This window comes from Gilbertella persicaria, assembly GCF_025201335.1.
Source record: "Gilbertella persicaria strain CBS 190.32 chromosome Unknown B0P05scaffold_2, whole genome shotgun sequence".
NCBI lineage: Eukaryota > Fungi > Mucoromycota > Mucoromycetes > Mucorales > Choanephoraceae > Gilbertella > Gilbertella persicaria.
In genome coordinates this window covers 404,083-422,089 of record NW_026251963.1, presented here as the reverse complement: position 1 = coordinate 422,089, position 18,007 = coordinate 404,083, and the positions used below count along the sequence as shown (strand labels likewise).

Below are 18,007 nucleotides of genomic sequence, written 5' to 3'. Positions count from 1 at the left end.
TTTGATTCCCATAAATCTAGGGAAAGCCGAGCCGTTGGAGTGTGGCGAAACACTGTTTCTCAACTGTTATACGAATCAGGAACCATATGGACCGACAAAGTCATTCTAGAAGAGGGCACTCATCAAGACTTATACAAAATAATGGCGCATCCTGCATTAGCTGTATGTACTACCCAAAACTATATTTGTTTTTGTAATTCCTTCTCATGTCCTCTTTTTATACAGTCAGAAGCTACTTTAGAAAGCCAGCGGTTTGTACGACATTCTTCACCAAAGAACCTCTCCATGGTTAAATTTATCTTAAATGAATTATCGGAGACGGAAAGATCTTACAACCAATTGCTGAAGCTGATACAAGATGTAAACAAGATAATGGCTGATAAAATTGTCTTATCACTTACTCATATCTTGCCTACATAGCGTTACATGAAGCCAATGATTGCTGCTTCGCAGTCCAAGGACCCCTTAGTGAAATCAACAGATATTTTGTTCTTGTTTAGTCACTTGCCTGAACTTGTTGAACTATCAGATAAATTGCTAGATCAGTTTCAATCAACAAACAAGATCGGCCAAGTATTTAGATCTATGGAATCATATCTTGTCGTCTTTTTAAAATATGCTATGCACTACAGGGCAAACATCAAGACAATCAGAAAAGCATGTAATAATGTTCTTTTCGTGAAAATCAATCAAGTAAGCAACACATGCCTTTCCGCATCTTCTTATGTAATCTGTAGGAAAGTCTCGCACGAAGAGACACAAATCGTTTAGGTATGTCTGATTACTTGATTGCGCCTATACAAAGAATACCACGATATTGCTTATTACTTAAAGGTAAGAAAAACAAAAACAAGTTTTTTTTCCTTGTCTAATATACGCCAAATAGATTTACAAAAATACACACATCATTCAGAAAGCCATTGTGCCGATTTAGATTATGCACTTAAAATCTTGACTGGGTTGGCAGTGGCAATGGATCACGTACAAAGTAATAACAAATCAGCCTCATTGCAGCCCCGCACTTCCTTGAAAACACTTTAATCATTGCAGCATTTGTATCATATCTCATCCCATTTTTTTCTCTCTCTCTCTCTTATATGCATAAAGGGAACAGTTACTTATTTGTTTAAATATGAGTCTGTAATGTGTACGTTAAAAACAAATTTAAATAGGGGCATGTAATTTCTTTTTTTTATTGTTATTGAACGCAGATAAAAAAAACTTATATATGAATGCTGAGAAAAAAAAATGGGGGAGAAGTGGGGTTATATAATTGGTTAATTAGTGTCATCCTTTGGCCAGACATTCAAGGCTTTGTATTCATTGATAATCTCTGTCAATTTCTCTTGTGTCAAAAAGGGAACACTGTAAGTAAATCCTGTTTCCTTCTCAATCTTTGAACCATCAACTGAAAGTGCATTATTGTACAAGAGTTCTTCATCAAGGTAAGGAGATAATGGTGTAACAGAAATACCACTCTTTTGAGCCAATTCTGCCCAAGGCGCCAAATGCTTTTCATTAACAGCTTCAATAACAGCATCTTTGTTTAGCTATACTACCATGAGATGAACAGTCCCTTTTACAAAATACTATTACCTTTGCAAAAGTAGATACAACGGTGCCATGATAACCCGTCTTGATATTGAAAATAGATTGTAATTGCTTATTGATTGCTTCTTGATCTACTTTTTGTGTAAATATTTGATACTATGCACATTCGTTAGTCTACCTGTGTCTTGCTTATCTGCCAAGTTGAAAACGGGAGCTTCCTTAAAGGTACTTTGACTGCTAGTCTGAACATACCACTGTGCCAAGTGCCAGCAAGCTCTAGAAACATCGTCTACATGGACTGTGTTTAATTTCAAGTCTTTGGACCAGAGTAATTTCATTTCTTCGTTTAGATATTTGTATATTCTGCCGATAATTAAGCGGGGTGCTAATTATGATGAAGACGTATGTGATTAATATCACAACAGCACGTTTTATACAACTTACTTAATCCCAAATTCGCACCTGGACCATACACGACAGCAGGACGAAGAATAATCAAGTTGAGTCTATAAAATATAAATAAATCCCTTCTCTTTCTTGTCTTTGAATCACAAACCCTTCAATCTTCTTCAATGCTTCCTCGGCCTTGTATTTGTGTTTACCAATAACAGTCCAAGGATTGATTTTAGAAGTCTCGGCTGAAGCGCCCTAATGAAAATCTTGTTAACAAACTAGACCCTTTAAAGCCCTTACTTACCTGGTTACTGTCATAGACTTCAGCTGTAGACATTTCAACAAACACTTTAAGCTTTCTTTTGGCAGCTTCTTTTGCGCAATTGACAGACAAATTGAAGATGCGTTCTTGATATATTTCAGGAACCTGAGAGTATTTGGTCTCTGCAGCAAAGTTGAAGACATAATCAAACTCCTTTCCATCTTCTCTATCGAAACAAGCCGAGATAGAAGCTAAATAAACAAGGTGAATAGGTTTTCTTTTTCCATTCTTTTTTCGTACCTTGATGAATCAAATTAGCTTGTTTGAATTCGACTTTTTCAAAGTCTTTTTGAAAAGTTTCAGACAAGTAAGCAGTTTGAGGCAACATCTTGTCGGCAACGCGGATCTCGCCCACAAGATTGTTGGTCAATAAGTAGTGAACAAAATTTCTACCAATAAAACCTACACCACCCAATACAAGTACGTTTGGTTTTTCCATATCAACTATAAGCGAAATAAGAAGAAAAGAGCGTGAATGATAATAGACGCTGTAACCACTTTAAATATTTAATCTTGGGAGAGTCTGTACCACATTAAATCGAGAAATGCAAGTTGGGGTTGTAAACTCAGATAAAAGGACTTTTTCTCTCCCTTTTTTACAAAGCCAGTTTGCGACCAAATCATGCAATTCAATAACAATGAAATTTTATGTGTTGTATGACAGATTGATAAAGGACCATGAAGTGTTGGATTGATTTATCATCACTCTATAGTATGTAATTCATTTGATCAACTTTCAACACTCCTGATTTGTACTACAAGCTTAAACTCAACAATAAGACTCAATAATTAAGCTTTGAACATGTTACGACAAAAGCGTGGATTTAGCTTCTTTAAAAGAACAAATGTTACTTTTTCAAATAAAAGGGGATCGAAAAAACCAAGGCCCTTTTTAATTGTGGAAAGTTGGATCCAGTGATAGAATGGACATGTCGTATAAACATGGCACCAATAAATGGTTGTAATATGAGGTCAATCAATTTGGTGCAACTTGTATTTCGATACTCTTTCTTTCTCTCTTACTCTTCTGATTGACTGTAAATACTCTCTACTGCATTTAATCATATAGCAATTATACATATAACAAATGGATTATATTGATTCTACATCTATTTCTCCGCAAACTTTGCAAAGAAACAAATCAACATCATCGCAATTGAGCGACGGCAAGCCTCGCAGACAAAGATCATTAGTTCGTCCAGAGCGTGAAAGAAATGATCGAAACAGCCGATTGTACTATTATAGACAACGGGCAACTCAAGATACACCATCAGATCCAACAAGAAATCAACCTGTAAAAACAATCCCACAAGATCCAACGTTTAGGAGATCGACTGCAAGAGAGCAGTTTTTGCGACGTGGTAAAAGCATTCTCGGTAGAGAAGAAAAGGACGTAATTGAAAATACAACAAACCAAAAGACAAATTGGTTTTCAGGGTTTGACCCTTGGATGACTTATTGCAGACTGATTACATTCTGCATTCCAGGGCCAATTTTAAGATGTGCAGGTAAAAAAGACAAACAAGTGATAAAAGAAAGGAATTAATCATTTTAAAGGTATCCCAAATGGCCCTGCTCAGCTCGCTTGGCGAGAAAAAATAGGGCTTGTTTCATTTATCTTGTTCATCATGGGTTGTGTTGGTTTCCTGACATTCGGATTTACACAGACAGTTTGTCCTGTACCACCCTTGAGTGTTCATGGAGGACAAGTCAGTCCTGGTTACTTGATTATCAATGGCTGGGCATACATGCTGGCGGAATGGGAACATCCAGTTGGTCCTACCGACGAAACGACCAATATTCTTTATCCACCTATCAATGCTGGTGGCATGGATGCCTCTTTCTTGTTTCAAACACTTCATCCAGAATGCGATTCTGTATTTATACCCCTACAGCAAGACCAACCAATCTACTTTCCTTGTCAACTGTTCAATCCAAACAAAACTGAAGCACCTCTTTCTTCTCAATTTATGAATCGGACAGGTTGTCATTTCTCTACAGATGCACGCAATTTATACGATCGCTTTCAAATTCAAGGCATTCCCAAAAAGACTGGAGGTTTTGATAAAGCTGCTCGTGTATTTTATGATTGGGAAGATGTGAAAAGTGGTGATTCACTTGCTGTATACAATGGGTAAGGACAGACATAATTTTATTTCTTTAACAATAGCATAGCGATATTCTGAATCTCAAGCTATTGTTGTCACTGCCATCAACTTATTTTGGGACAAGACCAGGCGGATTAATCGAGAGTATTTTGTCCAATATTGATAACTATGTAGGAAAAGATTTGACAATGACCATCAATGCAAACAGAGCTAAAAGCAATTCATGGGAAGAAGAAGCTAAATGCATGTCTGCTACAATTAAAGTCGGTTCCATGGATACAATTAGCTTGGGCTGTATGGCTTCTAATATCGTCCTTTACGTCTCTCTCATTGTTATCTTGGGCGTCATTATTGTCAAGTTTGGGCTAGCTATAATCTTTGGTTGGTTTTTATCTTGGAGACTGGGAAATTTCAAAGAAGGCTCTTCCTATACTGCAAGAATGGAACGAGAGGCAGAAATTGAAAATTGGACAGAGAATATGCAAGCTACAGCACCCTTGCCAAAACTTCGAGTTCAGTCTACTATGCAAGGGAATTCAAAAAGAAAAAGTGTGTTTCCCCAAACTTCTCGATTTTCTCGACCTTTACATGGATCAACTCGATTCAATCATGAGAAAAACGCACCTTCGTTGTCATTATGGCCAACACCAAATAGGTAATATATTATATGCTTATGTCTTTGTTCACCATCTTTAGTGCTTTGGAAAGCCATATTAGTCGTCAAAATAACCTTGAAGGGATTGATACCAGTCGTGTTTCGCTTTTCAATGCTCCTTCTAGGCTAATGAAGACAGAAGGACATTATCGTCAGGCATCTGGATTCTCTTCTGATTTAACAAACTCTACAGACACAAGCTCTACAGGACCCATATGCCCTTTACTACTATCGGAGTATGCACTAAGACAGCCTTCCTCAAGTTATATGCCTTTCAATTTTCCTTTGGCTCATACTATATGTTTAGTTACTTGCTATTCTGAAGGAGAAGCAGGCATTCGAATCACACTTGATTCAATTGCTACGAGTGATTATCCAAATAGCCATAAACTCTTGCTTGTCATTTGTGATGGCCTCATAACTGGCTCAGGTGAAACTCAGTCCACACCAGATATCTGTGTTGACATGATGCGCGATCTAATTGTTCCAAAAGATCAAGTACAGCCCTTCTCTTATGTTGCTCTGGCTGATGGCTCTCGACAAAATAATATGGCAAAAGTATATGCAGGTTTCTATAAATACGACAACTCAACTGTAGCTCTTGAGTATCAACAACGTGTACCTATGGTTACTATAGTAAAGTGTGGTACTGAACAAGAAAGAGAGAAAGGAAATAAGCCAGGCAATAGAGGCAAACGAGACTCTCAAATCATCTTGATGCAATTTATGCAAAAAGTGATGTTTGATGAAAGAATGACAAGGATGGAATATGAATTTTTCAATCGCATTTGGCAAGTAACTGGCGTACCTCCTGATGCCTATGAAATTGTGTTGATGGTAGATGCTGACACAAAGCTATTTCCTGATGCTCTTTCGAGACTTATCTCTTGTGCTGTCAAAGATCCTGAGATTTCTGGGTTATGCGGTGAGACCAAAATTGCAAATAAGACGAGTAGTTGGGTGACAATGATCCAAGTTTTTGAGTACTACATCTCTCATCATCAGTCAAAAGCATTCGAATCTATATTTGGTGGTGTCACTTGTTTACCAGGCTGCTTTTGTATGTATCGAATCAAGGCACCCAAAGGACCTGATGGCTATTGGGTGCCCATCCTTGCCAACCCTGATATTGTTGAACGCTATTCAGAAAATGTAGTTGATACTCTCCACAAAAAGAACTTGCTGCTGTTAGGTGAGGATCGCTATTTATCTACATTGATGCTTCGTACTTTTCCCAATCGAAAGATGATGTTTGTTCCACAAGCTGTGTAAGTATCAAACAGGAATTTCACAATGAATAACAGCAATAATTAAATAGATGTAAAACTGTTGTACCAGAGACATTTCTAGTTCTGCTATCTCAGAGAAGAAGATGGATTAATTCGACTATTCATAATCTAATGGAGCTACTTTTCGTGCATGACTTGTGTGGCACTTTTTGTTTCTCAATGCAATTTGTTATATTTATGGAGCTAGTAGGTACCTTGGCTTTACCTGCAGCTATTTCGTTCACAGTCTATCTCGTCGTGATGGCTATCTTAGGGCAACCAGCTCTGATTCCACTGATTTTACTGGCACTTATTCTTGGCTTGCCAGCTGTTCTAATTGTCATGACAAGCAGAAAAGTTGTTTATGTTGGCTGGATGCTCATTTACTTGATCAGTTTGCCTATTTGGAATTTCGTGCTACCTAGTTACGCCTACTGGCATTTTGATGATTTTTCTTGGGGTGATACTAGGAAGGTTGCAGGTGCCGAAGCTGACAGAAAAGCAAATCATGGAGACAAAGAAGGTGAATTTGATAGTAGTATCATTGTCATGAAGAAATGGAGTGAATACGAGAAACAACGAAGAGTAAATGAAGCCATTGATCGAAATCTGCCAATTCCACGTTTTGCCAACAACAAGAAAAAAACTGTAGATGTGTTTCGCGATTCGGCTATACCCGTAAAGAAGCTCGGATCAGCTGGCTCCAGTGATAGTGATGTTCCGCTGACTCAAATGGGATATTTACCCGCAGGATCAGGCAGAAATAACGGTATGGAACAGTGTTCCAACTATAGAGAAAAACCAAGATTTGTTCAAGGAAGTCTCTGTTCCTCGGCTGAAATTGACATACCACTGTTTAGCTTGAAGAATGACCCTACACAAAAGTCACACTATTTGCCATCCCGTGCTGAGCATGAGATAGGATTGAATACTTCTATGGTTAATCAAGACAATCAAGATATCAGACAATTCCCATTAAACTCACCTAGCAGATCCAATTATCTTCAAGGCAGCTCCATATGGTCTGATCCTGCATCCCGTCATCATCAACAAGTCTTGGAATGGTCCGATAATCAAAAGCCTATTCCACCACTACATCGTAATAGTTAATTTGATTTCTTAACCCAAAAAAAAAAAACGAATGTTTCTATGTAAATATTTTATAAGTATTGAAGAAATAAAAAGCACGATTTTTTTCATAAATAAATTATGATAAAGGTATACATACAAAAGTGCATCGTATGCTCGTATTGGCATTGTTTGCCTTTATCTTTTCTCGCTCGGTTGACTGTTGTACATACACAATGTCTCTAACAAAAATGAGTGAATAAAATGAGTGAATAAAATGGTTCAACAAACAAAAAAGAGCAAAAAGTGCAACGTAGTACTGTCACTGCTTCTTTTTTTTATCTCGTGATTTTCTGATCCATCTTGCATTCTTTTGTTTGTTAAAGAGTGTGTATAATTTGTAAAATGATTTTGTCATTTTCCATGTGGCAAAAACAATCGTTCAAAAAAAAAAAGAAAAAAGGAAGAAATATGATTCGTCAAATTAAAAAAATCGTTGAACAAACACTCATCTTCCAAGCATTTAATAAAAATTCTCACCTCTTTTTTTTTTGTTTTCTGATTTTGTGTTACCTTGGTCCTAGGATTTCTAAAAAAAATTAAGAATTAGTCTGAAATAAAGCAAGTTTAAGTGTCTATTTTCATGTAGATCAATTCATAAACTGACATATAAACTGCCAAATAAGAAAAAATGTATGTCTTTTAGTGAAAAAAAAGGAAAACGAAAGAAACACGGGCCCACTCTGTTTTCTTTCTAGAGCTTCTTTTTGTGTATATTGATTACTTGTTAAAGAAACACTCTGTTTCATTAACAAGGCATGATGTATAATTCAGGCTAAAAAGAAAAAGATTCAAAAAGTCATGCAGTTTTGTGAAATGTTTTCTGTTTTAGGATAATAAAAACGGCCGTTTTCAGATTAACTTTTTCTCACCTTGTTATGCATAAGGTTTAAATGAATAAAGTCTTGTTGGACTATAGTCAAGAACAAAACAAAATACAATAATAACAAGAAAAATAGGCAATAGTAACTTTAAAAGACATGTACATATAGATGCACATGTGACTATAGCATATGCACACGCTGTAAACTATCCACGCTTTGGCAAACAAGAGTAAAGAAACAAGGTCTTTATAATAAACTACCTGAATTCTGGTTGATCTAACTTTGTTTTATTTGGTATTCGTTAGAAACAATTGTTTTTCCCATAAAGTTAAACGTAAAATAAATTGGACATCACACATATTAGTGTACCCAACCTAGACTCTTTTTAAAAATTCGGATTAAAACAAAAGGTGCTGTAGACATTTGTCTAAATTGTGTCTCGTCGTTTGATCATTTGCTTGTAGTATCTCCAATACTAATCAGACGATTTTGTGTTGACCAAAAAAGAAAAAATAAGATTTATTCAGCTATATAAATATTCCTTTTGCCTCTAAATTCTCCCTGTGTGTTTTTACCTTTTTTTTTTTTTTAAACTGTTCAATCAAGTACATCAACTATCAAGTTAATTTTCTTTTGGAGGCAAATAGAAAGGAGAAAAACCATCTTTTTATAGAATACACTAAAGATGCCACTTGAAGAAGAAAAAATAGAAATTCGATCCGACACTAAACCTGAGGACGAAAAGAAAGAAGAAGCTCAATTTGAAGAGCATGAACATGTTGAGCATGAAGATGAAATCTCGCCTGAATTAGAGCTATTGCTTCACACTGATCCTGCTACTGGTCTGACTTCTGCTGAGGTAGCTGAAAGAACTGAAAAGTTTGGTCTAAATGAATTGCCTGAAAGAAAAAGAAATCCTATCATCAAATTCTTGCTCTATTTTACTGGCCCTATTGCTTACTTGATTGAGATTGCCTGTATTATTGCCGCTGTTGTAGGTGACTGGCTTGATTTTGGTATCATTTTGGCTTTACTGTTTATCAATGCTTTAATTGGTTTTATTGAAGAAGCAAAGGCTGAATCCGCTTTGGATGCTCTCCGTCAAACATTGGCTTTAAAGACTCGTTGCTGGAGAAACGGTGAATTGGTTGAAATCAATGTAAAGGAATTGGTGCCTGGAGATATTATTGTACTTCGTATTGGTGATATTATTCCAGCTGATGCCAAGCTTCTTGGTCTTGGTGTAAATGGTGAAATCAATGAAACAGAACTTCAGATTGATCAAAGTGCTCTTACTGGTGAATCTCTTCCTGTGGCTAAGAAGAAGGGCTCCACGGTTTACTCTTCTAGTATTGTCAAGCAAGGTCAGAATCTAGCTATTGTTACCAAGACCGGTGTTCATACCTTTATTGGTCGTGCTGCCAACTTGATTGCTATCACAAATGAAGAAGGTCATTTCCAAAAGATCATCGCAAAGATTGGTAATGTCTTAATTTGGTCTACCATTGTTCTTGTTCTTATCATTTTGGTTTATCAATTGGTTGCTTTCCGAGGTACTCCTGATGGTGACTGGAAGAAAGTGCTTGAACAATGTCTGGTCTTGACAGTGGCTGCTATCCCTGTTGGTCTTCCTACTGTGATGTCTGTCACAATGGCTCTCGGTGCTAAGCAGTTGGCTGGTAAGAAAGTGATTGTCAAGCGCTTGACAGCTGTTGAAGAACTTGCCTCTGTTTCTGTTCTTTGTTCGGACAAGACTGGTACTCTTACCTTAAATGAATTGACTTTTGATGAACCTTGGTTGACAAATGGCTATACAGCAGATGATATTCTCCTCTACTCTTATCTAGCTGCAGAACAAGGTGCAAATGATCCTATTGAATTTGCTGTTCGTCGGGCTGCTGAAGGCTCTCTTGAAATCTTAAAAAACCGTCCTGCAAAGACTCTGGATGTTCCTGGTTACAAAGTCACTTCTTTCCAACCTTTCAATCCCAACACTAAAATGACTGAAGCTACTATTTTGGATTTGGCTACTAATCAATCTTTCCGTGTGGCCAAGGGTGCTCCTCAAGTAATCACTCGTCTTGCAGGTGGCAGTAATGATGCTGTCAATGCTGTAAACTCTTTGGCTCGTCGTGGTCTTCGTGCTCTTGGTGTTGCAAAGACTGTTCCTGGAGACTTGTCCAAGTTTGAATTGGTTGGCATGATCTCTCTTCTTGATCCTCCTCGTCCTGATTCTGCTGCTACCATTCGTGACTGTAACTTACTTGGTGTTGATGTCAAGATGATTACTGGTGATCAATTGATTATTGCCAAAGAAGTGAGTACTCGTCTTGGTATGGGTCGTGTTATTCTAGATGCCAATCATTTGGTTGATCCTACAAAATCAGAAGAAGAAGTAACTGAACACTGTCGTCGGGCTGATGGTTTTGCTCAAGTCATTCCTGAACACAAGTATCGTGTGGTTGAATTGCTCCAAAACAAGGGTTACTTGGTTGGTATGACTGGTGATGGTGTTAATGATGCTCCTGCTTTGAAGAAGGCCAATGTTGGTATTGCTGTTGAGGGATGTACTGATGCTGCTCGTTCTGCTGCTGATATTGTCTTGCTTGCTCCTGGTTTGTCCACTATTATTGATGGTGTCAAGACTTCTCGTGCTATCTTCCAACGTCTTCGTTCTTATGCTCTATATCGTATCACATCAACCATTCACTTTTTGTTATTCATGTTTATCATTACTTTGGTTGAAAACTGGAATATGCCTGCTATCTTGTTGATTATGATCTGTGTATTGGTAAGTCAGTTTTTTTTTATCTTGCACTTTTGAACTTATATCTTTTAATAGAACGATGCTGCTACCTTGGTAATTAGTGTTGACAATACTGAAATCTCTGAACGCCCTGACAAATGGAGAATTGGTCAATTACTCACTTTGTCTACTATTCTGGCTATTCTTCTTTCAGCTCTCTCTTTTGCTCATTTCTATATTGCTCGTGACGTCTTCCATGTTACTCCATATCAATTGCACTCTATCATGTACCTGCATATCTCCTCAGGTAAATGCTAAATAGAATTGAACTTTTTTGTTTACTTTTTTTTAGCTCCCCACTTTGTTATCTTCTCTACTCGTGTCCCTGGTTATTGGTACAAGAATATGCCTCATTGGATTTTTACTGTTTGTATTCTTGCTACTCAAGTGCTTGCTTTATTCTTCTCTGTTTATGGCGTATTTGGTGAAAATGAACGCGTTGCTCCTTGTGGATGGGGATGGGGTATGTCTGTTCTTGCTATCTCTCTTGTTTACTTTATGTTCCTTGATGTTGTCAAAGTATGGGTCTTTAGAAGATGGAACTTTGCTCTTACTGCCAAACTGGCTCCTACCCCTAAACGTCGTGCCAAATTGGAACATCGTGGTAAAGAACAACATCAAAGAGAACGCTTGGAAGGCGCTTGGGCAAACATTCAAGAGTAAGTTTTTAATATAAATATGTTCATTGACTCACTTTATTGATTTATAGTCCTGTGGATGCTTATCAAATTGTTGCTGCCTTCAAGAACGCTGCCAAATAATTCCTTTATACATAAGAAAGAAACACAAAGATTTACGTATTACATTTTACTATCTAATAAACATTAAAGCTGTACATTCCCCTTTTCTTCATGAAGATAAAAGAGATTATGAGAAAAGTTGTTAGAACTCGACATCAATTAAAAACTCAATAATAAAGATTTATTCTGACAATAAGGCCATCTTGGAATACACTACAAATCAAAGAAGCAAGGCTCCAAACGCTATAGTCCATAAAAAAAAGCTACTTGACCTTATGGCTAATGTTTTAGATGAAATGATTGATATACAAGAAAACTGTACTGAGGGTTCCGAGAGCAGACCATTTTTTAGTAACATTTTAAGCTGGTAGGCCAAGGATAACCTTGGGCAGACATGCCCAAAAAAAGTTTTTATTGACAAGTTCAAAAAATGCAAGCGAGAATAACATTATCATGCTGAATCAGTCTATGCCCATTTCTTTTCGTGGTGGAGTAATCATAGTAAAAGAAGTTTGTTGAATGTTGCTAAATAACGTAGTCCACATCTTTTTTCACGTAGTACATGCTTTCTTATAAATACTCTTGAATAAACCACAGACTTTTTGCTCATAACCTTACCTTGACTTCACATTTGGGTGCCATTCCCTAAGCATACTGTTGTTATTTCTTTTTTTATTTATTTATTTCATATAAATCCCTATTTGAACATTATCAAATAAGGCCTACTCTTGAATAGTATCTTTATTTCTGTAAGGAATATTATCAAGACAGGCCTATTTATGAACACTATTTTGTAATTGAACATTATCACATATTAAAGTCTATTTATTGTGAGAACACTATTAACTAAAGTATTATGAAGAAAATCATCCTCTTTTAATATTAATTGGGAGCATTATCTTTATAATCCTACAGACCTTACATTGAACATTATCAATACAAGTTAATATTGAACATCAGTATTTATTCTACAACAATGTCTTTTCTGCTATGAGAGCTGATAACTTGATCCATGACTATATTTTTATGCTTGTCTTCAACAAACAAATCAAGAGATGAATTGCGCACAATTGGAATACTAGATAGAAAAGAATAGGCGATCTTTGCTATAATTGGATCTGAGAGCTTTACTGTCAAACTTGCCAAATAGTAGAAACGGTTTAATTGTGTATATAACATGTTGTAATCAATACAGTGAATGTTCATATGAATGCTAACACTAATTGTTGTAGTGTGGAAAAAGCTTCCCGGCTGTTCAGTGAAGACTAAACCAAACACGTCGCCATTCTTAAAATGTCTACACTTTTCATGCATTGATCTTGACGTGAGGACTAAATTGAACTTGGCTATTTGATTCAGTTTTGAGTTAATAAGAATCAAAATATCATTTGGTGAATTGGCGATATGCATCTTATTTAGTTGTACGAGCGAGACAAAACAAGGATTGATACGTAATTCACCGTAGCCCTTTTATGCTAAAGAGTAAATAACCATGAAGCTTACACAAATTCTTGATATAGTCATTGATACTAGAGATGATGACTTTTAATCACTTCTTTTCGTTTTTCAAATGTTTGTTCAACCCAAATGCTCAACTGAAGACATTGAAGAGAAGCATGTAGGTTGTTTTTGCAAACCATAAATGTACTTGATGTTAATCTTTATCTTAGTTGTGATACAGCAAAGAAAACGTGTCGATTTTTAAAGCATACATGCTGCATTAACGAAGACTCTACCGATTAGCACGTAAGACCTCTATTAAGAGCTTCTAGTAGGAACGTCGCCTACGCAATGTCTCAAAGGTTCATAGAATGTTTGAAGATGGGAAGCACGGAGGCAAAATTAGTAATAATGGCTTTTGTTGGTGGTGTAAGGGTTAAATTCCCTGTAGCTACTTGTAGCTGCAAAAGTGGGTGTCTCTCAATGTTCTGCCTCCACGTGGTGCACCTGGTTTAAACTAAATGAACATTGATACAGTGCTAACGGTGCCAAATGGCAGTTTTGCTTATTTCATTCTTCACTTCTTCTATTGTGATCAATCACGAACCTCTCAGATTGCTATTACAGTCCCCATAAGTGGAGATCCATCCAAAAAGTGGAAGAAGCTGTCTCTCGTTTGATAAGGAACTTACATGTCTAATATTAAAGGATCTATTAGCTTAAAAATTTTTTATTAATATTTGATGGTGCCATCATGAGCTTCAATGACAGCTCGGCATCTGTCTCTCATGCTGGACACCAAACGTTCAGCAAGATCAAGGCTGATCTTCTTCTATTCATCAACAAGCACTGCCTTCAATTCGGCAGTGTTGTTGATGCCAGCCCTTCTGCTTTCTATCTGCTTCTCGAAAGCCCACCACAAGTGCTCAATGGGTTTCAAATCGGGACTTTGAGCTGGTCAGTACTCAAAGCCTTTGATAAGATGGGTCTCCTTCCAATGTCTTGAAGTAGAGACAGCTTGTAATACTTGATCATCAATTCCAAGTACCAGGGCTGGAATTCCTCTGCCAAAGTCTGAATGTGCTTGTCTTAGTTGACAAGGCCTTCCAAGACCACAAGAGGACCAACACCACCAGGCCAAAAACAGCCCCAAATTATCACACTAACCTTACCCCACTTGGTGGTAGGGATAATGTTGACATCCTCATACCTCTCACCAACCTTTCTAAGCACTCGGATGCCACTATCATTGCCCTTTACAGAGTAGCGAGACTCATCCGACCAAATCACGCTTCTCCACTGGTCTTCAGTCCAATTGACGTGATCCTTGGTCCGTTGAAGGCGAGTCTTCTTGTTTTTCTCACTTAAAGCTGGCTTGTGAACTGGTCCAAATAATGAATAATAATTGGGTAACTCACCTCGACTCCTTGAGTCTTTAATTCCATTTTTTACCTTGTCAATGATGAGGAATGGATTTCTCAATATCGTCAACTTTAGAAGAGCTAAGCCCTTCTTAGTTATCTTGGGCTTTGGGCCTGGTGCTGATCTTGGTAAAGGTGAACCAGTTTTCTTGATGATGGTCTGTACAGTCGATCTAGACAGATCAACCGTGGAACTGATCGCACTTTGAGGGAAACATACTTTGTTGAGGTAGTAAACACCCTAGTATTTTTTCTTTGCGTTCTTGGTAAGAGCGACGGCTAGTTGAGTTGTTGGAAGTGGACATTTTTTAATTCGTCTGTTGGTTGTGAAAAAGGAAAAGTCGAAGCAGTTTGGAAAGAACTGGTATGAATTTCAAGTTTGAAGAAACAAAGCCGTTTTTCTTGATTTCGATCATTTGTCATTAACATATGTCTATCAATAGATTGCAAATAATTCCATTAGTGCTTGAACGAATGTGCTAAATTTCAAGGATAAGACTGTTTTGTCAAAGATATGGAGACAAGGCCATCACCCTGCTTCCTGATGTGGTCAGATTTTTTTTACCGCACAAAAGAAAGTACTTCCAGAGCTCATTGATCAGTAAACAAGATACTGATGCTTTCTTCTTATATAGAAGCCAATCGAACAAAGTGTGGCAAGTCTTGTCAAAAAAAAAAAGATTGAAGACGAAAATTCATCCTGTGTGTCCTTGACACAACTGATCAAGCCTTCTGTAAGTTTTCCAGTGAAACGGCGCTCTTCGAATGGCCCAGTCTCATGTATATAAAAGCTTATTTATGCATTATAATGACATTGTCTATAATGTGTTCGATATGTTTATGCCACATTAGAAAAAATTGTGACTGCTAGAATTTCTTGGGCATTTATCAGTAAGCAGATTGAACCAACGAAAAGCCAGCATTGTCATCAATGAATCATTTAAAAGGCGGTTAGTAACACCCAAATATAAAAAAGATAACCTTTATCTCTCTTACTTTATTCTTCTTATTCCTTTCTTTTTTATGCCTCTTACATTGGAAAATTGCTTTACAAAGAAGGCTTGTATTTTATCATTCATTACGGCTTTGGCTGTAGCAAATGTTTCTGGTCCTCAATATGTCTATCCAACCTTCGGTACATCATTGATAACTCGTTTTCACTGGAATGGAATTGAGAACAGTATAGTCAGTACTGCAACATTCGTAGGCGTATCTTTCTCAGGTCCTTTATGTGCTTGGATGATTGAGAACTTGTCATTTAGAAGGTAAGCCCTATCACAGAATGCTTCCCCTCTTTTTTTTTCCAACAAGTTTTTTTTTTTTTTAGAACATTGATAATATCCTCCTTTACAGCATTTGCGGGGTTATTATTGCTAGCTCAGACTTATGCAGGACATTTATCTCACAACTACATCTTGTGTTCAGTATATTTAGCATGCATGGGTGCTGCTGGTGCTGCATCCTATCTTTGTGCTCTCGATTCACAGGTAAATTGAATGCGATGAAGATCCATCGCTCTAATAAGATTTGACGGTAGGCTCATAATTTTAAATCACACCGAGGAATGAGTATGGGTTTTACAAGTGCTTCTTTGGGCATCAGTGGTTTAGTATTCTCACAAATCAATGATAAATTCTTCAAGTCACAAGTAGAAAACGATGAACAAGACAGCAGCACCTATGATTATTTGATTTTTATTGCATGCTGTATATTATGTGTCACTTTGTTTGGATCATTTGTGTTGGGTCCTATTGATACTAGCGAACAAGTGGATATTGTTCAAGATTTAAGAGAACAAGAAGAAGAATTGGCACAGAACTTGAATAATCACAATTACACGCAAAGCATCAGCAGTTTCAGTACATCATCCACCCGATATGAGGACGATGAAACAGAAGGTGCAGGAGAAGAAAGACCACTTTTGATTAAAAATGTGATTATATCTGCTGATAATATATCCATGATCAAGAAAATCAATCAGGCACAAGAAGAAAATATTGAACAACCTTATATCACAGGTGTTGCGTTTTTTACTGACCCTGTTGGTTTTGCTCTATCAATTGCGCTTTTAGTTATTTTGGGGTTAGGATATGTTTATTTGGCTAACTTGGGCCAGTTAATTATCTCAGTTTCGCCCAAGGACATGAAGCCCAATGAAGCACAGCATTTACGTAACGTGCATGTTTCTATCTTTAGCCTTGCGAATTGTGCTTCAAGAGCCTTGTTCGGTGTACTAAGTGATATTCTTTTAAAAAGAGCTGGTGTTCATCGTCTTTGGTTCTTCTGGAGTGCCGCTGTTGGTCTGATGATGTCCCTGACGTATCTTGTCAGTATTGTCTCCACTGCTGATGAATTGATCTCATGTACTGTCATGGTCGCTATTGTCTATGGTATTACTTTTGGTATCGCACCTGCTACGATCAGTGAATTTGGAACAAAGGTAAGTATCACAGTGTAGTACAAGAGCTGATGATTTTTTTTTCTGCATAGGCATTTGCTCGTAATTGGGGCTGGTTATTATGTGCTCCAGCAATCGGTAGTCAATTATTCAATGTCTTGTTTGGTACAGTTTATGAAGCAGAATCAAAGCGTCAAGGAAGTTCTGGATCTTGCTTTGGATCGGCTTGTTATCAAATGACTTTTTTAGTTGGAATATTTTCTGCTTTTATTTGCACCTTGGTTTTGTCGCTGGCGATTTACAAAAAGGGTTTACACAAGCAAACGACCGTTTTTCACTAATCTATCGCTATTGATGCGGTTGATCATAATTCCCTTACTTAATCCCCCTTTCCCCAACCTTCCCCCTGTCAAAACACAATATTAATTGACATCTTTCTAAATCATAAAGTATTGAACTTGCCCCTATTAATGATTTTTGTTTGTTTGCTTAAGAGAATGCAGTTACTGCATTTATCAATGAAAGGTGTTATACACTGACCCCAAATAAAAAGTTGCCCAGTTTTTTGACATTCGAGCTCAACAACAAAGGTATCCTAATTCAAGAGCTTTTTAATATACCAAAATGATACTTAACGCACTCTATTCTTTATGGATGATTAGTTGAGATGCTTAACTCAAGAAAATATAGTTTAGTACTTGGTGGTGTCGCCTTTGATATCAATGACAGTTTGGTGTTGGCTGGTCAAGCGTGTGGTAGTATGCATGTAATGGGAGGATAGTAGGTAGGGTATTCAATTACCTCCTCATATCTGTGTCAATATTTTACATAAACTGGTTCATATTTATTACTAATTTATTTCTCTTTTATCTCCCTTCTATTCTCTGCTCTTCCTTATAATCTAATGTAAATAACAATATAAATATTATTTATGTATCTCATACTCTGCTTAA

At 37.0% G+C, this 18,007-nt stretch overlaps 6 protein-coding genes across 6 annotated transcripts; 5 read left to right on the top strand and 1 right to left on the bottom strand.

Annotated features, from left to right (window-relative positions):
* Positions 1-3: 3 nt before the first annotated feature.
* On the top strand, positions 4-484 carry B0P05DRAFT_97633 (uncharacterized protein). Its single transcript, XM_051583916.1, has one exon. The coding sequence runs from the start codon at positions 142-144 to the stop codon at positions 418-420; it is 279 nt and encodes a 92-aa protein (XP_051439387.1). The 5' UTR covers positions 4-141; the 3' UTR covers positions 421-484.
* On the top strand, positions 102-1,149 carry B0P05DRAFT_97616 (Dbl homology domain-containing protein). The gene is made up of 4 exons (XM_051583915.1): positions 102-162; positions 226-693; positions 738-834; positions 887-1,149. The coding sequence occupies exons 2-4, from the start codon at positions 427-429 to the stop codon at positions 1,039-1,041; spliced, it is 519 nt and encodes a 172-aa protein (XP_051439386.1). The 5' UTR covers positions 102-162; positions 226-426; the 3' UTR covers positions 1,042-1,149.
* A 128-nt stretch (positions 1,150-1,277) lies between these two features.
* B0P05DRAFT_461143 (uncharacterized protein) lies at positions 1,278-2,705 on the bottom strand (the record flags this gene model as incomplete). The annotated part of the gene is made up of 7 exons (XM_051574056.1): positions 1,278-1,550; positions 1,597-1,685; positions 1,730-1,936; positions 1,996-2,057; positions 2,108-2,199; positions 2,249-2,457; positions 2,507-2,705. 7 exons carry the CDS (start codon positions 2,703-2,705, stop codon positions 1,278-1,280), a joined length of 1,131 nt encoding a protein of 376 aa, XP_051439385.1.
* Positions 2,706-3,224: 519 nt separating this feature from the next.
* Positions 3,225-7,820, top strand: B0P05DRAFT_522712 (chitin synthase-domain-containing protein). Its single transcript, XM_051576004.1, has 6 exons — positions 3,225-3,774; positions 3,860-4,400; positions 4,442-5,029; positions 5,071-6,297; positions 6,348-7,361; positions 7,531-7,820. Exons 1-6 carry the CDS (start codon positions 3,354-3,356, stop codon positions 7,583-7,585), a joined length of 3,846 nt encoding a protein of 1,281 aa, XP_051439384.1. The 5' UTR covers positions 3,225-3,353; the 3' UTR covers positions 7,586-7,820.
* A 1,019-nt stretch (positions 7,821-8,839) lies between these two features.
* Positions 8,840-11,903, top strand: B0P05DRAFT_593344 (plasma-membrane proton-efflux P-type ATPase). Its single transcript, XM_051583046.1, has 4 exons — positions 8,840-11,040; positions 11,092-11,302; positions 11,348-11,714; positions 11,765-11,903. Exons 1-4 carry the CDS (start codon positions 8,935-8,937, stop codon positions 11,814-11,816), a joined length of 2,736 nt encoding a protein of 911 aa, XP_051439383.1. The 5' UTR covers positions 8,840-8,934; the 3' UTR covers positions 11,817-11,903.
* Positions 11,904-15,633: 3,730 nt separating this feature from the next.
* On the top strand, positions 15,634-17,687 carry B0P05DRAFT_522690 (major facilitator superfamily domain-containing protein). The gene is made up of 4 exons (XM_051576002.1): positions 15,634-15,921; positions 15,984-16,143; positions 16,194-17,096; positions 17,147-17,687. Exons 1-4 carry the CDS (start codon positions 15,680-15,682, stop codon positions 17,393-17,395), a joined length of 1,554 nt encoding a protein of 517 aa, XP_051439382.1. The 5' UTR covers positions 15,634-15,679; the 3' UTR covers positions 17,396-17,687.
* The last annotated feature ends 320 nt before the right edge of the window (positions 17,688-18,007 follow it).

Excerpts from the sequence above, each read along its gene's own strand:
- B0P05DRAFT_522690 (XM_051576002.1), top strand. The coding sequence starts at position 15,680 with ATGCCTCTTACATTGGAAAATTGCTTTACAAAGAAGGCTTGTATTTTA. Across the intron at positions 15,922-15,983 it reads GAGAACTTGTCATTTAGAAG|AACATTGATAATATCCTCCT; the intron begins GTAAGCCCTATC and ends TTTTTTTTTTAG. Across the intron at positions 16,144-16,193 it reads TTTGTGCTCTCGATTCACAG|GCTCATAATTTTAAATCACA; the intron begins GTAAATTGAATG and ends ATTTGACGGTAG.
- B0P05DRAFT_593344 (XM_051583046.1), top strand. The coding sequence starts at position 8,935 with ATGCCACTTGAAGAAGAAAAAATAGAAATTCGATCCGACACTAAACCT. Across the intron at positions 11,041-11,091 it reads TGATTATGATCTGTGTATTG|AACGATGCTGCTACCTTGGT; the intron begins GTAAGTCAGTTT and ends ATCTTTTAATAG. Across the intron at positions 11,715-11,764 it reads GCTTGGGCAAACATTCAAGA|TCCTGTGGATGCTTATCAAA; the intron begins GTAAGTTTTTAA and ends ATTGATTTATAG.
- B0P05DRAFT_522712 (XM_051576004.1), top strand. The coding sequence starts at position 3,354 with ATGGATTATATTGATTCTACATCTATTTCTCCGCAAACTTTGCAAAGA. Across the intron at positions 5,030-5,070 it reads TTATGGCCAACACCAAATAG|TGCTTTGGAAAGCCATATTA; the intron begins GTAATATATTAT and ends CACCATCTTTAG. Across the intron at positions 6,298-6,347 it reads ATGTTTGTTCCACAAGCTGT|ATGTAAAACTGTTGTACCAG; the intron begins GTAAGTATCAAA and ends ATAATTAAATAG.
- B0P05DRAFT_97633 (XM_051583916.1), top strand. The coding sequence starts at position 142 with ATGGCGCATCCTGCATTAGCTGTATGTACTACCCAAAACTATATTTGT.
- B0P05DRAFT_97616 (XM_051583915.1), top strand. The coding sequence starts at position 427 with ATGAAGCCAATGATTGCTGCTTCGCAGTCCAAGGACCCCTTAGTGAAA. Across the intron at positions 694-737 it reads TTTTCGTGAAAATCAATCAA|GAAAGTCTCGCACGAAGAGA; the intron begins GTAAGCAACACA and ends TGTAATCTGTAG. Across the intron at positions 835-886 it reads ATATTGCTTATTACTTAAAG|ATTTACAAAAATACACACAT; the intron begins GTAAGAAAAACA and ends TACGCCAAATAG.